General features: G+C 37.2%; 1 protein-coding gene across 9 annotated transcripts in view; it reads right to left on the bottom strand.

Annotated features, from left to right (window-relative positions):
• Positions 1-17,634, bottom strand: part of Cnot1 (CCR4-NOT transcription complex subunit 1) — a 92,480-nt gene that overhangs the window by 55,326 nt on the left and 19,520 nt on the right. For all 9 annotated transcript variants that reach the window (XM_063247421.1, XM_063247417.1, XM_063247419.1 and 6 more), the window contains exons 3-5: positions 1,919-2,026; positions 1,113-1,211; positions 521-589 (exon numbers count right to left, since the gene is read on the bottom strand). In XM_063247421.1, coding sequence (XP_063103491.1) covers positions 521-589; positions 1,113-1,211; positions 1,919-2,026 — 276 coding nt within the window. The remainder of the gene's footprint in view (positions 1-520; positions 590-1,112; positions 1,212-1,918; positions 2,027-17,634) is intronic.

Raw genomic sequence — 17,634 nt, forward strand, 5'->3', positions numbered from 1 at the left:
AACAAAAGCTAAGTTTGTGTCTAAAAATTTTCCCCAAGTCAAATATATACATATTTACAGAAAACAGTATGTGAAGGAACAAGTTGTAAAAAGCTGTGTTAGGATTAGATGTCATAGCACATGCCTGGAAATCCCAGCACTGGACATGGTGATGCAAGAGGATTTTTAAGTTTTAGGCCAGCCTGGGGTACTAATAAATTCCTGGTCTAGACTATACAAAGAGTCTTTTTAAGAAGGAATAACACAGCTGAGTATAATGGTACATATATATATAATTTCAGCACGTTGGAGGCTGAGGCAAAAGAGTCCCTGTGAGTTCAAAGGCAGCATGAGATACAAAGTGATCAAGATCAGTCTGAACTGCACAGTGGAACCCTGTTTCAAAAAAACGACAAAGACAGACAGACGGACGGACGGACGGACGGACGAGAAAAAGACATAGAAAACAGACAACTCACCACCAACACACACAGAAAGCTGTGCTATTTAAATTTTAATTTTGCTTATGTAAATCACTTACCTCTTGTACTTTGCTTAACTTAAGAACCTTACTCAGCTGGGCAAATAAGTGGGGTGCAGGCTTTAAACTCTGAAATAAACCAAATTTTATTTTAAAACAAGAGTTCAAATTCTCAGTTTTCAAAATTATACGTTCACTCAATTATATCACTATGTAAAAATAATAATACAATTCTGTGCTACTGCTATAAACAGTGTGCCATATGCTAAAACTATGGACTGACACACTTCAGTTTTCACAAGATATAGTTTTAATGAAATTCTACTTATTATCAAATGAACTGCCTTGATTTTCTAGTAAACTACAAGATACTCCAAAAAACTTAAAAAAAAAAAAAAATTAAAGGTAAGACATGACATTCAAACAAAACAACAATAAAAAATCAGAAGAAACAAACAACCAAACTAAGCTTTAGAGGCTTTTAAAAAACCCTAATAAGAAATCTCAAGCTCGGATTATTATTATTATTATTTTTTAAATCGGTACCAGGAATCAAACTCATGACCGCACACTTGCAAGGCAGGCGCTTATGCCGTTGAGCTAAATCCCCAGACCCCTCAAGTTAGGACTATTAAGGAAAAATAGCACCAACCTTCTGATAGTGCAATGGATTATCAATGGCATATGACAATGTTGAAATAAAATTTGGTTTTGTAATCAGCGACGCACACTCCTGAATCAGAAACTGAGTCTTTAAGAAAAAAATGAATTTTCATTAGTATTAACCATCAACTCACATAAATATCATATCAATCTACTACTTATAATGTATATTTTAATCACGATCACCGCTTTAAAAATACTAAACTGCAAACCAGATGTAGTGGCACATTCCTATAATCTCAGCACTGGTGAGGATGAGGCAGGATGATTGCCATGAGTCTGAGGCCACCCTGAGATATGCAGTGAGTTCAAGGCCAGCCTGACTACACAACAACACCTCATCTCAGAAACAAAGACAACCAAAAAAACTACTTTAAGACTATTAGCAACAAGTTTTAAACCAAAACTTTCACTAAATATGAATTCATGATCAAGATTACTATACACAATATTATGTCAAAACTGTTGTTACAGAGTAAAGAATCAGGCCAGGCATTCAATCTAGCATGAGATAACCTCTCTGCTGTACTAGCTTTACAAGAAGGATATCCTTATTCCTGCTTGCTTTAGATAGAGGTCTGGCCCTCACTCCCTAGTCCTCAATCAAGTAGTTGTAATGCTCTACAACCAGGCAGGAAAGGCGATAGAAAGAAAGAAGGAAAATGTCCCAACCCCTTTTAGTTAATAATTATTTCTTGATGCTACTTCCTTCATGTTGTTACATTCATTACGCTCAAAATTGCAATTCAATGAACTAATAGAGCTATGTAGTCAGATACTACAAGGTCTAAATACCTGATGAAAATCTTTGCCACTGCTTTTACCATCGCCACTGAAATCCACATGTGAGAATAGGCAGCGTAGTAAATGCCTGTCTGCCTCAGGACCGTGCCGATTCACAATCTAGAAAGAACAAAAATGAAAGATTAAAGGAAGGTTAGAAAACAAACAACAAATAAACAGGACTGGGGATACAGTTCAGTAGCAGAGCCTGCCTACTGCACATGAGGCCAAGGAACAATCTCCAGCATTATTGATGGAGGCACTTATCCACAGTGATTACACAGTGTTTTTAAAAGCTCTTGTTACTGGCAGGAAGACCAGAAAAACTACCATCTATCAATAACCATAAAACTTGACATGGTAATGAGACTACAAAAATACTAAGTAGCATCAGATCGTATTTATAGAAATAAAGTATTTTTTCAGCAAGTTTTAAGGCAGTAACCTCATGTTACTTGCATTCTCTCTACTAAAACAATTCTGATCCTTTATAGTCTATATGGCACAATGCTAACATTTGACTTCAAAAGCTACCCTTGAGCTCAATTAGTTTTTTGCAGTTCTTCAAACTTACCAATGTTTACATTACCTCCTCTCCCTACAAGTTCCAGACATCTATACCTGGGATTTATTCTCACTTCCTTTAGGCTTCTGCTCTAAAGTCACCTCATAATTCAATCTTCTGTAACTACCTTCACTAAAACAGCATCATAAGCTGACCCATTATTATCCTTAACTGCTTTATTTTTTATCCACAGCACTTAACCACTACCAAATAATGTTTACTGTCATCTTTAATTGCATAAGAGAATTAGTAATTATAGCTTACTTCTAGTCTAGAAAAGACCTTAACAAATTATGTGCTAAGTACCATATTTATTGAAAGTCAAACTAAAATGTTAAAATGTTTACATAATATGTACTAGACAGCACACCTTGCCCTTCCCTAATTCAATCCTCAAGTCTGCCAATATTTATCCTGATGGAGGAGATAAATATTTTAAACACACTTCATGAGCATAAAAATCCAATAATCTGGGGCTGGGGATTTAGCTCAGTGGCATAAACGCCTGACTTGCAAGCAGGCAGTCGTGAGTTCGATCCCTGATACCGATAAAAAAGAAAAAGACAAAAAAAAAAAAAAAATCCCATAATTTGTAAGTAAATTGCATATACAGTCCAATCTCCAAGCATTTGATCTGAATCATGGTAACTATGCAATAGTTGCTAAGTTATTTAACATATTTCAGCTTCCAATTTCCCACTCAGAAAATGTAGGTGAATTGTAGGCCTGAATCAAGAAGCCAAGCCGCGCCCTCCTGTAAGCCAGCCAGTGCCAAGGTGAAGAGACAAAAACTCCATGTGGAGCCTCTTCCAACTCCCACCCCAGTAAGCAGCCAGCTGATTCAGAAGAACACAGACTGAAATGATAGCAAGTTATAAAAAAACAAGTTAATGCTTGAATTATTCAATTGACTTTGCAGGTCTAAAGAGCATCTATTCAGAGGATAGTAATACACAATATTGCAAATATGGGCAATTTTCCTTCTGTCCAATATTCTTTGTTGCTTTGTCCCATTTTATTGTTTTATTCCCTTTAAAGATTTTTTTTTTTTTTTTTTTGGTCGTCTTTTTCCTTTTTATCGGTACCGGGGATCGAACTCACGACTGCCTGCTTGCAAGGCAGGCACTTATGCCGCTGAGCTAAACCTCCAGCCCCAATTCCCTTTAAAGTTAAACAAATAGTACACCTCAGGGGGAGAAAAAAAAGAAAAAGCAGGCATTACTAAGACCAATTATCCCTCAGAAACCCAATGAGTAATAATATGTATATAATATATACAATCCAACTCAAAAGTTATTGTGAATCCATTCCACTAGTTTTGTTATTGTTCCTTCATTAAAATTTTTAAAGACAAGAACTAATGTGTCCTAGCCCCAAGAATTATGAACATACTTCCCTCAAGAGCCTTGCCAACCAAAACAGATACCCTAGCAACTGGCAAGGCTGTGTGGCAGAAAGATTATATACCACATGGGCAATTTAGTAGAATTCTATATCAAAAAAAAAAAAAAAAAAGAACAACAACAACAAGAACTAAGGATATAGCTCAGCATAAAGGAACTGGGATTCAATCCCAGTATCACAATAAACAAATAAAATATAGAGAAATATTTAAAAGGTTACAGTGGGACACACCTGTAATCTCAGCCCTCATGAAATCGAGGATGGAGGATCAGAATTTTAAGGCCAGCCTGAACTACATAGTGAAACCCTATCTCATTCAATGGCAGGGCAAACATAAGGGTCTGGATTCAATCCCTTAGTGTAGTGGGAGGGAGGGGGGCGACCCTCCAAAAACCCAGAAACAAATAAAAAGTATATCAAAAACAAACCCAACCTTGATGAGATCAAAGATCTAAGATTCTATGAATCATCAAGCACCAATTTTTAATTTAAGTAATAGCCTAGCACATTACAATGACAGTAATCAGAAGAATGTACCTAAATACAAACATACCATACCAACACACACCTCAATATGTAACTATTTTTGAGATAATGGAGATTAAACCAAATACTGAGCTACAGCTTCAGCTTCGGTAGTTTATTTTATGCCAGGGACATAGCTCAGCGGCACAAGCACCTGCCTGGCAAGCATGAGGTCATGAGTTCAATCCAAAGCACCCCCCCCCAATTACAATTTTATATTATTTTAGACAGGGTCTTGCTATTGTAGTTCAGGTTGGCCCTGAATTCACAGTGATTCTCTTTCCTCAATCTCCCCAGTGCTGGGATTACAGGCATGTGCCATCATGCTCTGCTCCCCCCACTCCCACCGCAAAAAGTGTATTTTATGTATCTTTGCTTTTTTACATTTTAAAGAGATTAAAACAAAATAAAAATAAGATTTCAAAACAAGATGTCAGAAAATTAACAATGATCACTATGTTGTCTATTATCTTTGAAATAGTTGCTCAGATTATAAAATACAGGAATGTAAAGCAAATCAAACAATATAAACACAGTTTCATGAATAGAATTAACAGCACAATTATCTTGTGAGTATGTGTATCTGTTTTTTCCTTTTCTCTTCTTCCCCATTCCAGTTCTTTTCTTTTGAGCAGTGTCTTTCTCTTTCACAATACATATTTAAGTTTCCGAATCTCATTATTGTGGCCTAGCTCTAACCAATGCGCCTCCTTTCTGTTCTGTATGCGCCGTTTGAATAGAGCTTAAAATTCCATTTCCAGTAAAGACTTAAGTTTTAGCTCCTTGTAAATACCCCAAACCCCTTTCGCATGCTTCTGCAAGGTGTGCTGTTCTGAGAAAATGTTTAACCTCAGAGAGCATCAGAATGTACCAAGAACGTTATCTCAAATAGGTCGATAGCTTTGCAGTTTTTAGCTTTAAAAACCCCACCCCCTTCCGCCTATCTGTAATAAAATGTGCTGCTCCTTAAGAAAGGTTTAACCACAAGGAAATTACAGAAGATACCAAAAAAAGCCCAGATGCTATCAAACTGTATCAAAGTTCGCAACATTCTTGTGGTTTTTCCGGCTTTAAAAACCCAACTCTTTGGCTGTAAGGCGCCATCTTCCATATTGGCTCCCCAAGGCTGCGTAGCCAGGCCTGGCCTAAAGTAAAGCCTTTGCTCCCTAAATTTTAATTTCTTGCTTCCTTGGATTTTATTCCGGGGTCCGAGCTATCACAATTATGAGATAGCATCTATGATGCTTGGTACAACATCCAACTTGCAATCCTCAATCTTCAAAATAGCTTGGATAGTAGGCCTGTCCCCATCAAATCCAGCCATATTTAACTTTTCAAATACATTCCAACTCTTTAAAATAGTCATCCCAGATTTTTATTGTCCAATTTGTATGGACAGGTTTGGAGCTATTAAAAATAGTTTAGGCCAGGCACAGTGGTGCCTGCTGATAATACCAGCATTCAAGAGGCTGAGGCAGGACTCTTTCAGAAGTTTGAGGCCAGTCTCCGCTAACTGGTTAGTTGAAAGCCACTTAAAAACTACTTAGGAAGACCCTTTCTCAAAATAGCAAAAATAAATAAAGAAGAAGGAAGCCTGGGTGCCTGCTCCCTAAGATGGAACTCAGTGCTAGAGTAGTTCAAATATGCAACCACATGACGACAGCTGGTGACCCCAGAGGCCTCCATGGAGAGATGCCGAAAGAAGGACTGCACTAGCTGGTGGTTAAGTGCTGAGGGTTTGGTCCCCCATTCAAAAGAGTGACTGGCTGGGAGCTATCTAGGAAAAAGCTAACTGAGCTCAGAACTCAAGAGTGGCTTCCTGTTCCATCTAGTGGCTCCCACCTGCACAACAGCTGCAGGCTGAATGAATCTGGTCTCAGCCAGAAAGTGCAGGTTCCCTGAGATCACTGACTACCTTACCAAAAAGATACTGCTGGCTTGCTGGGCTAGACAGGCATGGATCAGGGTTCTGTCTCCATACTGTCTACCAATGACAACAGAGATGAATCTGGAAGTGGACTTTTTCTTTTCTATTCTTTTCTTTTTTTCTGTCTCTCATCTGCTTTTTGCTGTGGTGGTGGCTTTTTGTTCTTTTTCTCCTTCATTATTTCATTTTGTTTTATGAGTGTGAGTATACTTTCTAGCCTCTTTGTATATGGTTCTGTTATTATCTCTTTCCTCTTATCTTTACTGTCAGTCTTCTGTACCAGTTTCCCAAAGTTAGCCTGATCCCTTTGTCCTCCAGTCTTCTTCTAATCTCTTCCTCTTATTCTACTTCTCAAAACTGACACATTAAGGACTTGAATATTACATATAAATTTCTGGTTTTAGATGTTGTCACATAACCACAAATCTAGTTCATATAGTTAAAGATGGCAAATTAATGATTAGCTCAGTTTGTCATTTTCTAGGTTGTGTTTGATTCCATTGTCATAGCTGATAGCACCACTATAGCCAAAGGTGAATAACTGTTACAAACAGTTTTTCTTCTTGGTATTCCAAGACTGAGATTAACCAAGAGTCACAGAAAATACCATGATACAGTGCCAAAGAACCAGGGTCTGGGCCAAACAGGCAGCAACTTCTCATCCCCAAATTGAAGAGGTATGATCTTGCAACAGACTCAAAACCCAAAAACCAGTTACACTTGGAAGATACCTCAGAGAAGTAGTCATTTCCTAAGGGTTCTAAAGACTAGCAATAAAGCAATCTGCCATAGGTGATTTATAAGCACCACCCCAGGGATTAAGTGGAAAAAAAAGAAAGAAAATGAGAAGACACTTGTTCAGTGGCAAAGCACCTGCCTGGCAAGCACGAAGTTCTGAGTTCGATGCCCAGTACCAAAAAAAAAAAAAACCCCAAGATGCAACTCCAGTCATCCAGTTCACCAAAGGCAAACCCACAGGGCAATGAGGTGGGACAACCCAAAAGCCATCCACCTGGCTTCTCTAAAGTGGTAAAAACAAAGCAAGTGATGAGGCTCTAGAAAAAAAATCAAATCAGAAATAATTTCTCATATAACTGCAGTTGGTGTCCATAATGAAAACCATGCTAGGTAACTCTAGAGCAAATATAGACAAAAAGGTAAGAAGAACTTAAGAAAACTATGGAAGACATGAATGCTCAGCATAGGAAAGAAATGGAACTCATAAGGCAGATTTCAAGCAGATGTCCAAGAGAATAAAATTTCATTGAAAGTACCCACATCAGATTAAGCCAATGTGAGAGCAGAATCTCAGACACAGCAGAGAGGCTTGTGGTTTATGATCATGAAAGAAAGATTATTTAAAAATAGCAAGGGACTCAGGCTTCTGGTAAAGACGGTGGATAGGTAAGAGCAGAATACAGAGGCTCCCTGAGACAGACAACTCAGACCCTGAAATAAAACATCATGGGGAGTCCCTGACAGAGGGAGATGGATCCACTCGACCCAGGAAGAAACTAAAGCAAAAAGAAACAATCAAACACGCAGTCCTGGGGCTACTATTGAGACAGCTAAGATTCTCATGCACAGTCAGCTGATGTGAAATCCAGCGATAATCTTTGTTCAGAGTGCTTTTAGCCTGCTTTGGTTTGTTTAATCTCAACATAAATGAAGATATGGATAACTGCATGTATGTTTAAGTGTATAGGATTGATAACCATATTACTAAGTTTTTGTTGGATTAAAAGAACTGTTTGCAGTCTCGCTGTTTGAATCCCCACTTTGTATGTTTCACTTTTTGTACCTTGAACAACTATTTGTAAAAGGACAATATGCAATCATCAACTAGTGATTTCTTACTATTTTTCCTTTGAAACTATGTATTATTTCTACTCATTTTGTGTTTTCTTTAGCCTTTCTTTAAATAAAATTTTAAAAAAATAAAAAATAAAATAAAATCTAATTCTGTTGATATTTATAAAAAAAAAATGACCATGAGAAATCAATTCAGCAGTACTAGAGTAGGCAAAGAATAACACTGATTCCAGTCAATAAAACAATTAAAAAAAAAAAACTATTCACAAACATAGAAGAAAATTCCCAGGTAAAGAAAAAAAATTTGACATACAGATAAATGAGGCGTATAGAACTCCAAATGGCTACAATGGAGTGGGGGATGGACCTGACAGCCAGACTTACCATAGTCAAGATTCCAGAAATTCAACACAAGAAGAGAATCTTAAAAGTTATTAGGGAAAAGAAACAAATCACCTATAAAGGAAAGCTCATCAGAATCTCAGCTGACTGCTCAGCACCAATGCGCAAGTCAGGGAGAGTCTGGAGTGAAGTATTTCAAGTTTTAAAGGAAAACAACTTTCAACCCAGATGAGTAAGATACTTCCATAACAAAGAACATGAGGAAATTTATGACCACCAAACCAGCACTCCAAAATGTTTTGAAGGACATTCTAGAAAGAGGTAACATAGACTACAACTCCATGAACTCCAAGAAAAGGACTCCACCAAAGCAAAAAATTAAGGGGGGGAATGGGACAAACAACACATGACACAACAGGAAAATAATGACAAGGATAAACCAATATTTATCAGTTATTGTGGGAGACAACTCCAGTGTCTACCCTTGAATGCAAAACAATTGCTGCAACTTTGATTACTTGGAGACTTAGTTCCTTATACTGATATGTAGAGAGAGCCAGCTATGGTATTTCCTTCTCTCTTCAACTGGCTCTAAGAATTGCAAGTATGTAATCTATAAAACCGACAGACAGTCTTCTGTTTCCCGGCATAGTGTTATCGGTAAAAGATAAGAACACAGCGGGATGTTACAGTTCAAGGCTCCAAGGCTCTGAGAATGTCAACTGGGTAGGAGCCTCAAGGTTAAGGGGCTATGACTCCCCAGGGCACAAAAATTTATGTATCAGAAACAGAAGCAACAGCCTTCTAAAACAATTCAGTTGCTGCCTTAATTGGATTATGCAAATTGATTCTTCTACACATCTTTATCTCTGCATTCTGCAGAGATGCTTTTCTCCTCACTTGGCTAGCCAGCTCAATTACTCAGTAATTTCAATCATCCTCACTGTCACTCATCCCTGAGCCACCACCAACCTTCACAAGATAAAAAATTCTGGGAGAGCCCTAGGATCAGGGCCTTTGTCCAGCATCTTGGCAGGGATTGGATTTAGGACCTCTTGGCTGCCCTTTACTTGGAATGTGTCTTGGTGTCTACTCTCACTGTGGGTTACAATAGGATTACAATTATAACTTTTTGGATTGTGAAGAAAATTAGAAAGACTACAATACTTGGAGGACTGGGGAACAGCAGGGAGAGAGACGTGCGAAAGCTCTGAGAGCGGGAACTGGCAAACAAGTTGAGAGCGGGACTGGAGGGGAACCCTGCATTGACCTGCAATGAGTGAGAGGAACGGGGACCCTTCCATAGACTAGGAGGCTCCAAAAAGAGGACATTCTGGGACTGGCAGACTAGCCGGAACAGGACGCTGCAGTGACTTCAGTTGCATAATCCCCTCTCAAGTGGGATTGGTGGGGAGCGCTTGGCCTGGGTCACGCCGCTGACTAAGATCTCGTAGGCCACCCCAAACCAGGTCCCAGCGCCTGGCAGTGCACCCTAGCAATGAAGCCTTCAGTAGGTTGGGCCCAGCAGAGGGTGCCCAGGTCTATGTCTCCCTAGTACACTGCAGTGGGCAGGAACACCTAGCTGGCGGTTTCAAACAAACTGTAAACGACAAAGAAAATAACTGGGCCTCCTATATACGCTTGTATGGAAGGAACAAAAAGTATGGCAAGAGGGAGCAACAAGAAAGGGTCCTCAGTCCCCAATCCTGAGAACACTGATCCAGAAAAGGTAAATGCAAACGAGAATGAGGACAGAAAACATGCAATATCAGACATGGTACCAATGGACATAAAGCGTTATCTCTGGAGCCTCATAGACAAGTTCAAAAGTGAAATATTTAACAAAATAAAGCGAGATATAAATAGAATAGTTAGAGAAATGCTAAGTACTGCCCAAGAAAAAACAGATGGTGGAATGGAAGAACAGAAAAAAAGAGGAGAATTGTTTGATGGAGAAAATAGAGAAAACATAGAATACGTGAAGCAGGTTCAAAGAAATTACCAGGAAACTAAAAACTATTGAAAGCTGGCATAACAGCTTGAAAGAAACTAAGGATAGATTATCTGAACTGGAGGGCAGATTTGTAATGTGGGAGCATTAAATGAAAAACTTCTTAAAAATAACAAGAAAACAAACAGCAATGATACAAAAGCTAGAAGATGATAGGATCTGTAACTTAAGAATTAAGCACATAAAAGAAGAAGCAGGGACACAAACAAATGAACTACAAAGGCTATTCACAGAAATAATCCAGGAGAATTTAGCAAAAGGTAATTTAGCGAAAGGTAAAAATACTCAGATGTATGAGGCATACAGGACCCCAGCCACCTACCACCCAAACAGAGCTACACCCAGGCATATAATAATCAAAATTCCAGAAATCCAATATAAGAACAGAATATTAAAAGCCACCAGAGACAAGAAACAGATGACTTACAAGGGAACACCCATCAGAATTACAGCAGACTTCTCGGCACAAACCATAAAATCACAACGAACGTGGGGGGGGGGATAATTCAAGCTTTGAAAAATAATAACCTCCAGCCAAGATTGATATATCCTGTGCAACTGTCCCTAGAAATTGATGTAAAAACCAGGTGCTTCCAGGATAAAGAGGAACTAGGGGAATTTGCAACCACCAGTTCAACTCTACAAGGAATACTGCAGGATATTCTAAAAAAGAAACATACCAAGATTCCAAAAACAGTGGCAGAGAGGCCACAATGAATGAAGCAGAAAGCAAAATGAAGAAGACAAAATGACAACTAATGACAGAAAAAGAGCTCAACAGAAATGAGGCAGAGAAGGTTGGATGGTAGGAACAGCTATTTTGGAGAAAACAAGACACCATAATAGCTAGTGCTGATTTGGTATCATCTTGTTTTGAAGTCCCATCAAGCTTTTGTTCTTCTGTCTCCATTGGTCTTAACAGGTTGTATCTTACTGGATTTTATTATATGTGATAATATAAATAAAAACTTTTATAGACAAGATTATACAGAAACCACTGTTCATTTTCTGATAGTTGATTCTAAATATCCTGTAATACTGTCATTCTCTTGAATGGTTTTACATTGTCTTGATATGTTTGGTGCTACAGTATATGAAGTTATACTCAAAGATTTCAAGGAAAGACACTATGGTAAGTACTTTTATGTCGGGATATCTTGTGGTGAAACACTATTTTGCTCAAATGGTTATGTTTTGACCTGCGCTGTTTTGTTGTTATGCCCTCTTTTATCTCAAACTCTTTTTATTATTTACTTTATTTTTATCTTTTTAAATAAGGGAAAAATAAAAAATAGCAGGATATATTATAGTAACCCACTTTGATTTCCTATTAACTTTATTTGAAGCCCTGTATTGCTCTCACCATCTTGTTTTGACTGATTTTCCTCTATTCTGTTTTGCTTGATACTACAAACTTTGAAAGTATAGGCAACTGTGAAGACAGTAAGATTCATTATGACGCCCATTCTGATTGACTATTATCTTCTTTTAAAGTCCTATAATGTTTCCAGTGTTTTGGTTTGATTCTTTACTGTTTTGTTCAATTTTATTATAACTGATGATACAGGCAATTCTTTTTAAGATAGTAAGAGGCAGTATGGTAACCATTGTTGATTACCTTGTATTTTGTTTTTACATTATGTATTATGTCCATTCTTTTGATTTGACTGACTGTTTTGTTATGTCACATTTGGTTTTACTCTCTTCAAAAAAAAGTAATAAGAACTGTAGGAGCAATAAAACCCAAAATGTGTAATTGTCATTGTACAAAAGAGAGGAAAAGAAAGTGCTCTAAAGCATATAACTGCATGTATATTTAAGTGTATAAAATAGATAACTATAAAAAAAAAAGTTTTGTTGGATCATTGAACAGAACTGTTTGAGGTCTCACTCTTTGAAAGTCCACTTTATATGCTTTAATTTTGTAACTTGAACTATTTCCAAGATGACAATATGTAATCTATTAAGAAGTGATTTCCTATTTTTTCTGAAATTGTGTATAACTTGTACCCTTTTTCTGTTTTTTTTTTCTCCTTAAATAAAATTTTTTAAAAATACAAAAAAAAAACTTGGAGGACTATACACAGTATTTGAGATTATAACAGTGATCATCAATGTTAATGGTCTCAATTCAATCAGAAGACACAGACTACAGAATGGATCAAGAAGCAAGATCCAACAATATGCTGCATATGAAAAACACATTTAGCTCAAACAGAAACCCAGAGACTCAAAGCGGAAGAATGGAAAAGACTCAGCACGGTCAACATAAAACTAAAGAACCACTAAGCTGGAGGGCCTGATGCCACCAGACTCAAGGCTTACTATAAAGCTGTAGTAATAGAATAGTGAGGCACTGACAAGGGAATAGAAGACATATATGCTTAATGACTGTTTAGACTTAATGATCTGTCTTTTTTTGGATCAGTTCTGTATGTTTTGTTTATAGCCTGTCTTTTGTCTTTTCTTTTTGGACGGTATACCTTGTTTTTACAGTTTTCTAATTTTTGCTTATTGTATTGGATCACAGAATACAACAGTTTTCTGTTCTATTTATACATTACAGTACTGCCTGGTACATGTTATGCAAAGAAAAGCAAAGTCATCAAGTTGGAGTTTCCATGACCATATCTTTGTTGTGAATATTGTATTGTATACACCATATGCAACTCCTCATTTAGTGATCAATTCATTTAATGACCTAGAGTACTTGGTCACTGAACAAGAAACATGTTTATAATATGGAAGACAGTAAAACTTCTCAATAATAACGACACAGGAGAAAAGTTTCAGTAACCTTTGGTTTGGTAATGAGATATATCAAATGTATGATTCATGAAAGAAATAACCATAAAATGGATTTTATCAGAATTATTAAAAACTATTTGCTCTGGAAAAAGACAAACCACTGCCTGGGACAAAGTATTTGCAAATACATACTTGATAAAGAAGTATGACTCAAAAATCTCATATGATTCAGTAAGAAGACAAAGATTTGGATTAAGAAACAAGCAAAAAGATCTAAACATGCACTTCATCAAAGATGGCTACAGAGGGAAAAGTAAGTATGTGAAAAGGTGCTTCATATCATGTCATTATATAGAACTGTAAATTGAAATAATGAAAATAACAATGGCCAAAACCCAAAAGCTTTACAGCATGAAATCCTGAAGCTCTCATCAGAACAGGTGAAAATAGCATAGTTACTTTGGAAAACAGTTGTCAGTTTTCTTACAAAGTAATATTTTTTACCATACAATCTAGCAATTGTACCAGTGAAAACATGTCCTCCTGAAACTATGAACAGGGCTCAGCATAGTGAAAACACCTGTGATCCCAGCATTCAGGAGGATGAGACAAGATGGCCATAAATTTGAAGAAAGTATGGACTACATAGTAAGTTCAAGGCCAACCTGAATTGCACAGCAAGACCCTGTTTCACAGGGGCTGGGGGTTTAGCTCAGCGGCATAAGCACCTGCCTTGCAAGCAGGTGGTCGTGAGTTCGATCCCCGGTACCGATAAAAATGAAAAAGACAAAAAAAAAAAAAAAAAAAAAAAAAGACCCTGTTTCACAAAATCAAAAACAACAAAGATGTGCTTCAGTGGGTGAATGATAAATTGTTATATCCCAATAATGGAATCTAAATCAGATTTTAAAAAATGAACTATCCAGCCCTGAGAAAACATGGATAAATCTTAAATATTACTAAATAAACAAAGCCCAGCTGAAAAGGCTATATTGTATGATTACAATTGTCCAACATTCTGGAAAAAGAAAAACTATGGAGACAACAAAAAGACCTGTGGTTGCTAGGTTATGGGGGACTAACAAATAAGTAGGGCACAAAGCATTTTGGGAGTAGCAGAAGTATTCTGTATAATGCTGTGATGATGGATACCTGTTACTATGCATTTCTGCCCAAATTCAAAGAATGTATAATCCCAAGTATACCCTAGTATGAATCCCAAACCCTAATGTGAATTATGGGCTTTTAAAAATTTAACAGTAAGAGGGGCTGGAGATTTAGCTCAGAGGCATAAGCGCCTGCCTTGCAAGCAGGCAGTCGGGAGTTCGATCCCTGGTACCAATAAAAAGGAAAAAGACAAAAAAAAAATTTTTTTTAACAGTAAGAGGGGCTGGGGGTTTAGCTCAGCGGCATAAGCACCTGCCTTGAAAGCAGGCAGTTGTGAGTTCGATCTCCAGTACCAATAAAAATGAAAAAGACAAAAAAAAAAAAAAAATTAACAGTAGTTCGTTAGTTGTAGTAACAAGGTACCACACACCAATACAAAGTAGTAAGTAAGAGGAATAACTGGGAAGGGACCGAGAAACTTATGGGAACTCTATATTACGTGTTCAATTTTTTTCCACATTTAAAACCATTCTAAAAATAAAGCCTAGTAATAATAATTCCAAAAATTTTTTTTCTAATGCTTAAGTACTTTGTGCTTGCTTCAGCAGCACATACATTAACTTTAACAAAATACTATCTGTCTCTTGACAGGGTTTTGCTATGTAGTTCAGACTGGCTGTGAACTTACTATGTAGCCAAGGCTGGTCTCAAACACATAGCAATCCCACTGCATCAGCCTCCTAAATGCTGAGATAACAGGCATGTGCCACCACTCCTGGCTCATCCAAACATCATCTCTTAAGAAGCAGTCCAGAGATTCATTGCAGAGAGCTCACTGTTATCCCTTTAATGACAGACCAAATTTAGGTTTCTATTTGCAACTGGTAATTCAGAAATAAGAACTAAATGTGTAGCTTACTAATAGACCATTTGTTAGCAACCTGTAAGGCTGCGTTTGATACATAACAATGTCCCAAAAGATAAAACCAAATACAAAAGCATTAGTTTTACTTTATATAAAAGGTAATCTGTATTAATTTCATGATGTCTCAGTAAGTTTAGTATTAAAATATTTATATAAGTTCTTTCTTCTTTGCTTGCTGGGCATTGGTGGCAAATGCCTATAATGCCAGCACTTGGAGGCTGAGCCAGAAAATCACCATGAGTGACCAGCATAAAGTACCAGGTAAAACCCTGTCTCAAAAAACCAAAGAAACAAGTTTTCTACATAATTCTTGGCAGGCGAGAGACAGAAAGAGAGAGATATTGATTTGGAGGGGAGCAATCTCACTATGCAGTTTAAATTAGCATTGGACTCACCCTCACCCTGTAGCCCAAGTTGGCCTTGAACTCTGGTCTCAGCTCTCAGAATGCTGAATTACAGGCATGTACCACCATGCCTGGCTACTTTTTCTCTATTTTATTTAAATAATTTTTTTTCACAACAGCAACCACTATTTTTAAAGTGAAATATTACAGGTGTTAATGTTTAAGAATGTCGTAAAATTCTGACAAGGCAAATTCTCACCTTGTTGTCTCATGCATAAAATGTTAATACCAGCTAGCTCATATGTTTGTACCTAACACATTCAATAAATATTTTCCTTTATCACTAGAAGAAAAGAGTAAGCCAGATGTCTGATGGCACACAGCTGTAGTTCCAGAATTCAACTACATGGCAAGATTATGTCAATAAAGCAAAAAAAAAAAAAACAAAAAAAAAAAAACTAACAGAACAAAATTCATAGTCAAATAAGCCACAACAAAGCACAACACTAAAATATACCTGCCTCCCTAGTGTTGCAGGGAGCACATCAGTCTCAGAAAACAGTTCACCAACTATCCAAGGATCTGCAGTAAGCCTTTTCATCTCTCTCCAAAGAAAACCAAGAGTGCCAAGAACTAAACTTTGCTCCTATCCCATCTACAAAAGTACTACTTAAGACTCAAAGATACTACTGAAGAAATTTCACTTATCTAAAAACATATTTGCTAATTAGGTGACTGTCATTACAGTATTTGCTGATCATATTAAAAAGTATAAAAAAGCTAAATGTTCCTCAATAGGAGATATATGAAATTATTGCTCATACAATCTTTCACTTCAGCTTTATTTGAACACATACTAAATCTCAGGACTAAGAAATATAAAGACAGCCCCACGGTTTATGAGCTTCAAGCAGTCAAGAGCAATTATAGTATTCAAGCAGCCAGCTCAAGCAGAGCCTTACTACATACTATGTGTACAATTGTCACCAGATTCTCTTCTTGAACAAGTTCAACAGCCAGCTACTCCAGGATCTGAATCACTTGCAGAACCTTAAAATCTTCAGATGCCTTTCTGGGCAGCACTCAGCTAATAAAGAACTACCCACTGGGTATTCTCTTTGATACCTATGATGTATGATCTAGAATTTCATGATACAGTTGGTGAAAGTTTTGTTAGGAATGCACCCTAGTTCTATAAAATGTTTTCCTTGCTCCCTCAACCTCAGACATGTTGAAAATAAAGACACCTGCATTTAAAACTATCTCTTCTCTTATATGCTTCTGGAGAATATAAACTGCATTTTATGGGCAGCTTCAAGTGTTGAGTTTTTTAAACTGAGTGGCATAGAGATATATACACTATTTTTAAGGCTGGGCATGGTGAACATGCCTGTAAACCCAGCTACTTGGGGAGTTTGAGGCCATAGCATCGCCAAATTTAAGCTCAGTCTGGGCAAATCAGCAAGACTCTGTCTTAAAATATACAAAAGGGCTGTGATGTAGCTCAGCATAAGGATCCAATTCAATCCTTAATAACAAGACCAAAAAGTATAAGATACACCAAAGGCTTAAAATAACAGCTGCACAAAATTGTTAAGTCAGGCTAACCAGCACCGCATTCAAAATTTATTCAATTCAAAAGGATCTAGGACTACAGTTCAATGAATAGGAAAGTGCTTGCCTAGCATGCCTGAGGCCTTGGTTTTGATCCCTCGTACCACAAAACACCACCCAATGAAAATTCAAAATAAAGAAGGGAGGAAAAAAAATAATGAATCTAAAATGGATAAATAATACTGAATGTTTCTTAAAAGAAGAGAATTCTAGCAGTGGTAGGGTATATATCCAACACCAGCTACCTGGAAACTGAGACAGTAGGATCACAAGTTTAAGGTCAGCCTAGACCTCATAGTGAGTCTGAGGTCGCTCTGGACTAAAAATAGAGACTGACAGACAAAGTTAATTTAATTAGATAACAACAAAAAGCTGGGAAATGGTTCCCAGTTTTTTAAATATCA

The sequence above is a fragment of the Cavia porcellus genome, unplaced genomic scaffold, assembly GCF_034190915.1.
Source record: "Cavia porcellus strain 051 isolate PalLab524CR breed Dunkin Hartley unplaced genomic scaffold, mCavPor4.1 scaffold_4, whole genome shotgun sequence".
NCBI lineage: Eukaryota > Metazoa > Chordata > Mammalia > Rodentia > Caviidae > Cavia > Cavia porcellus.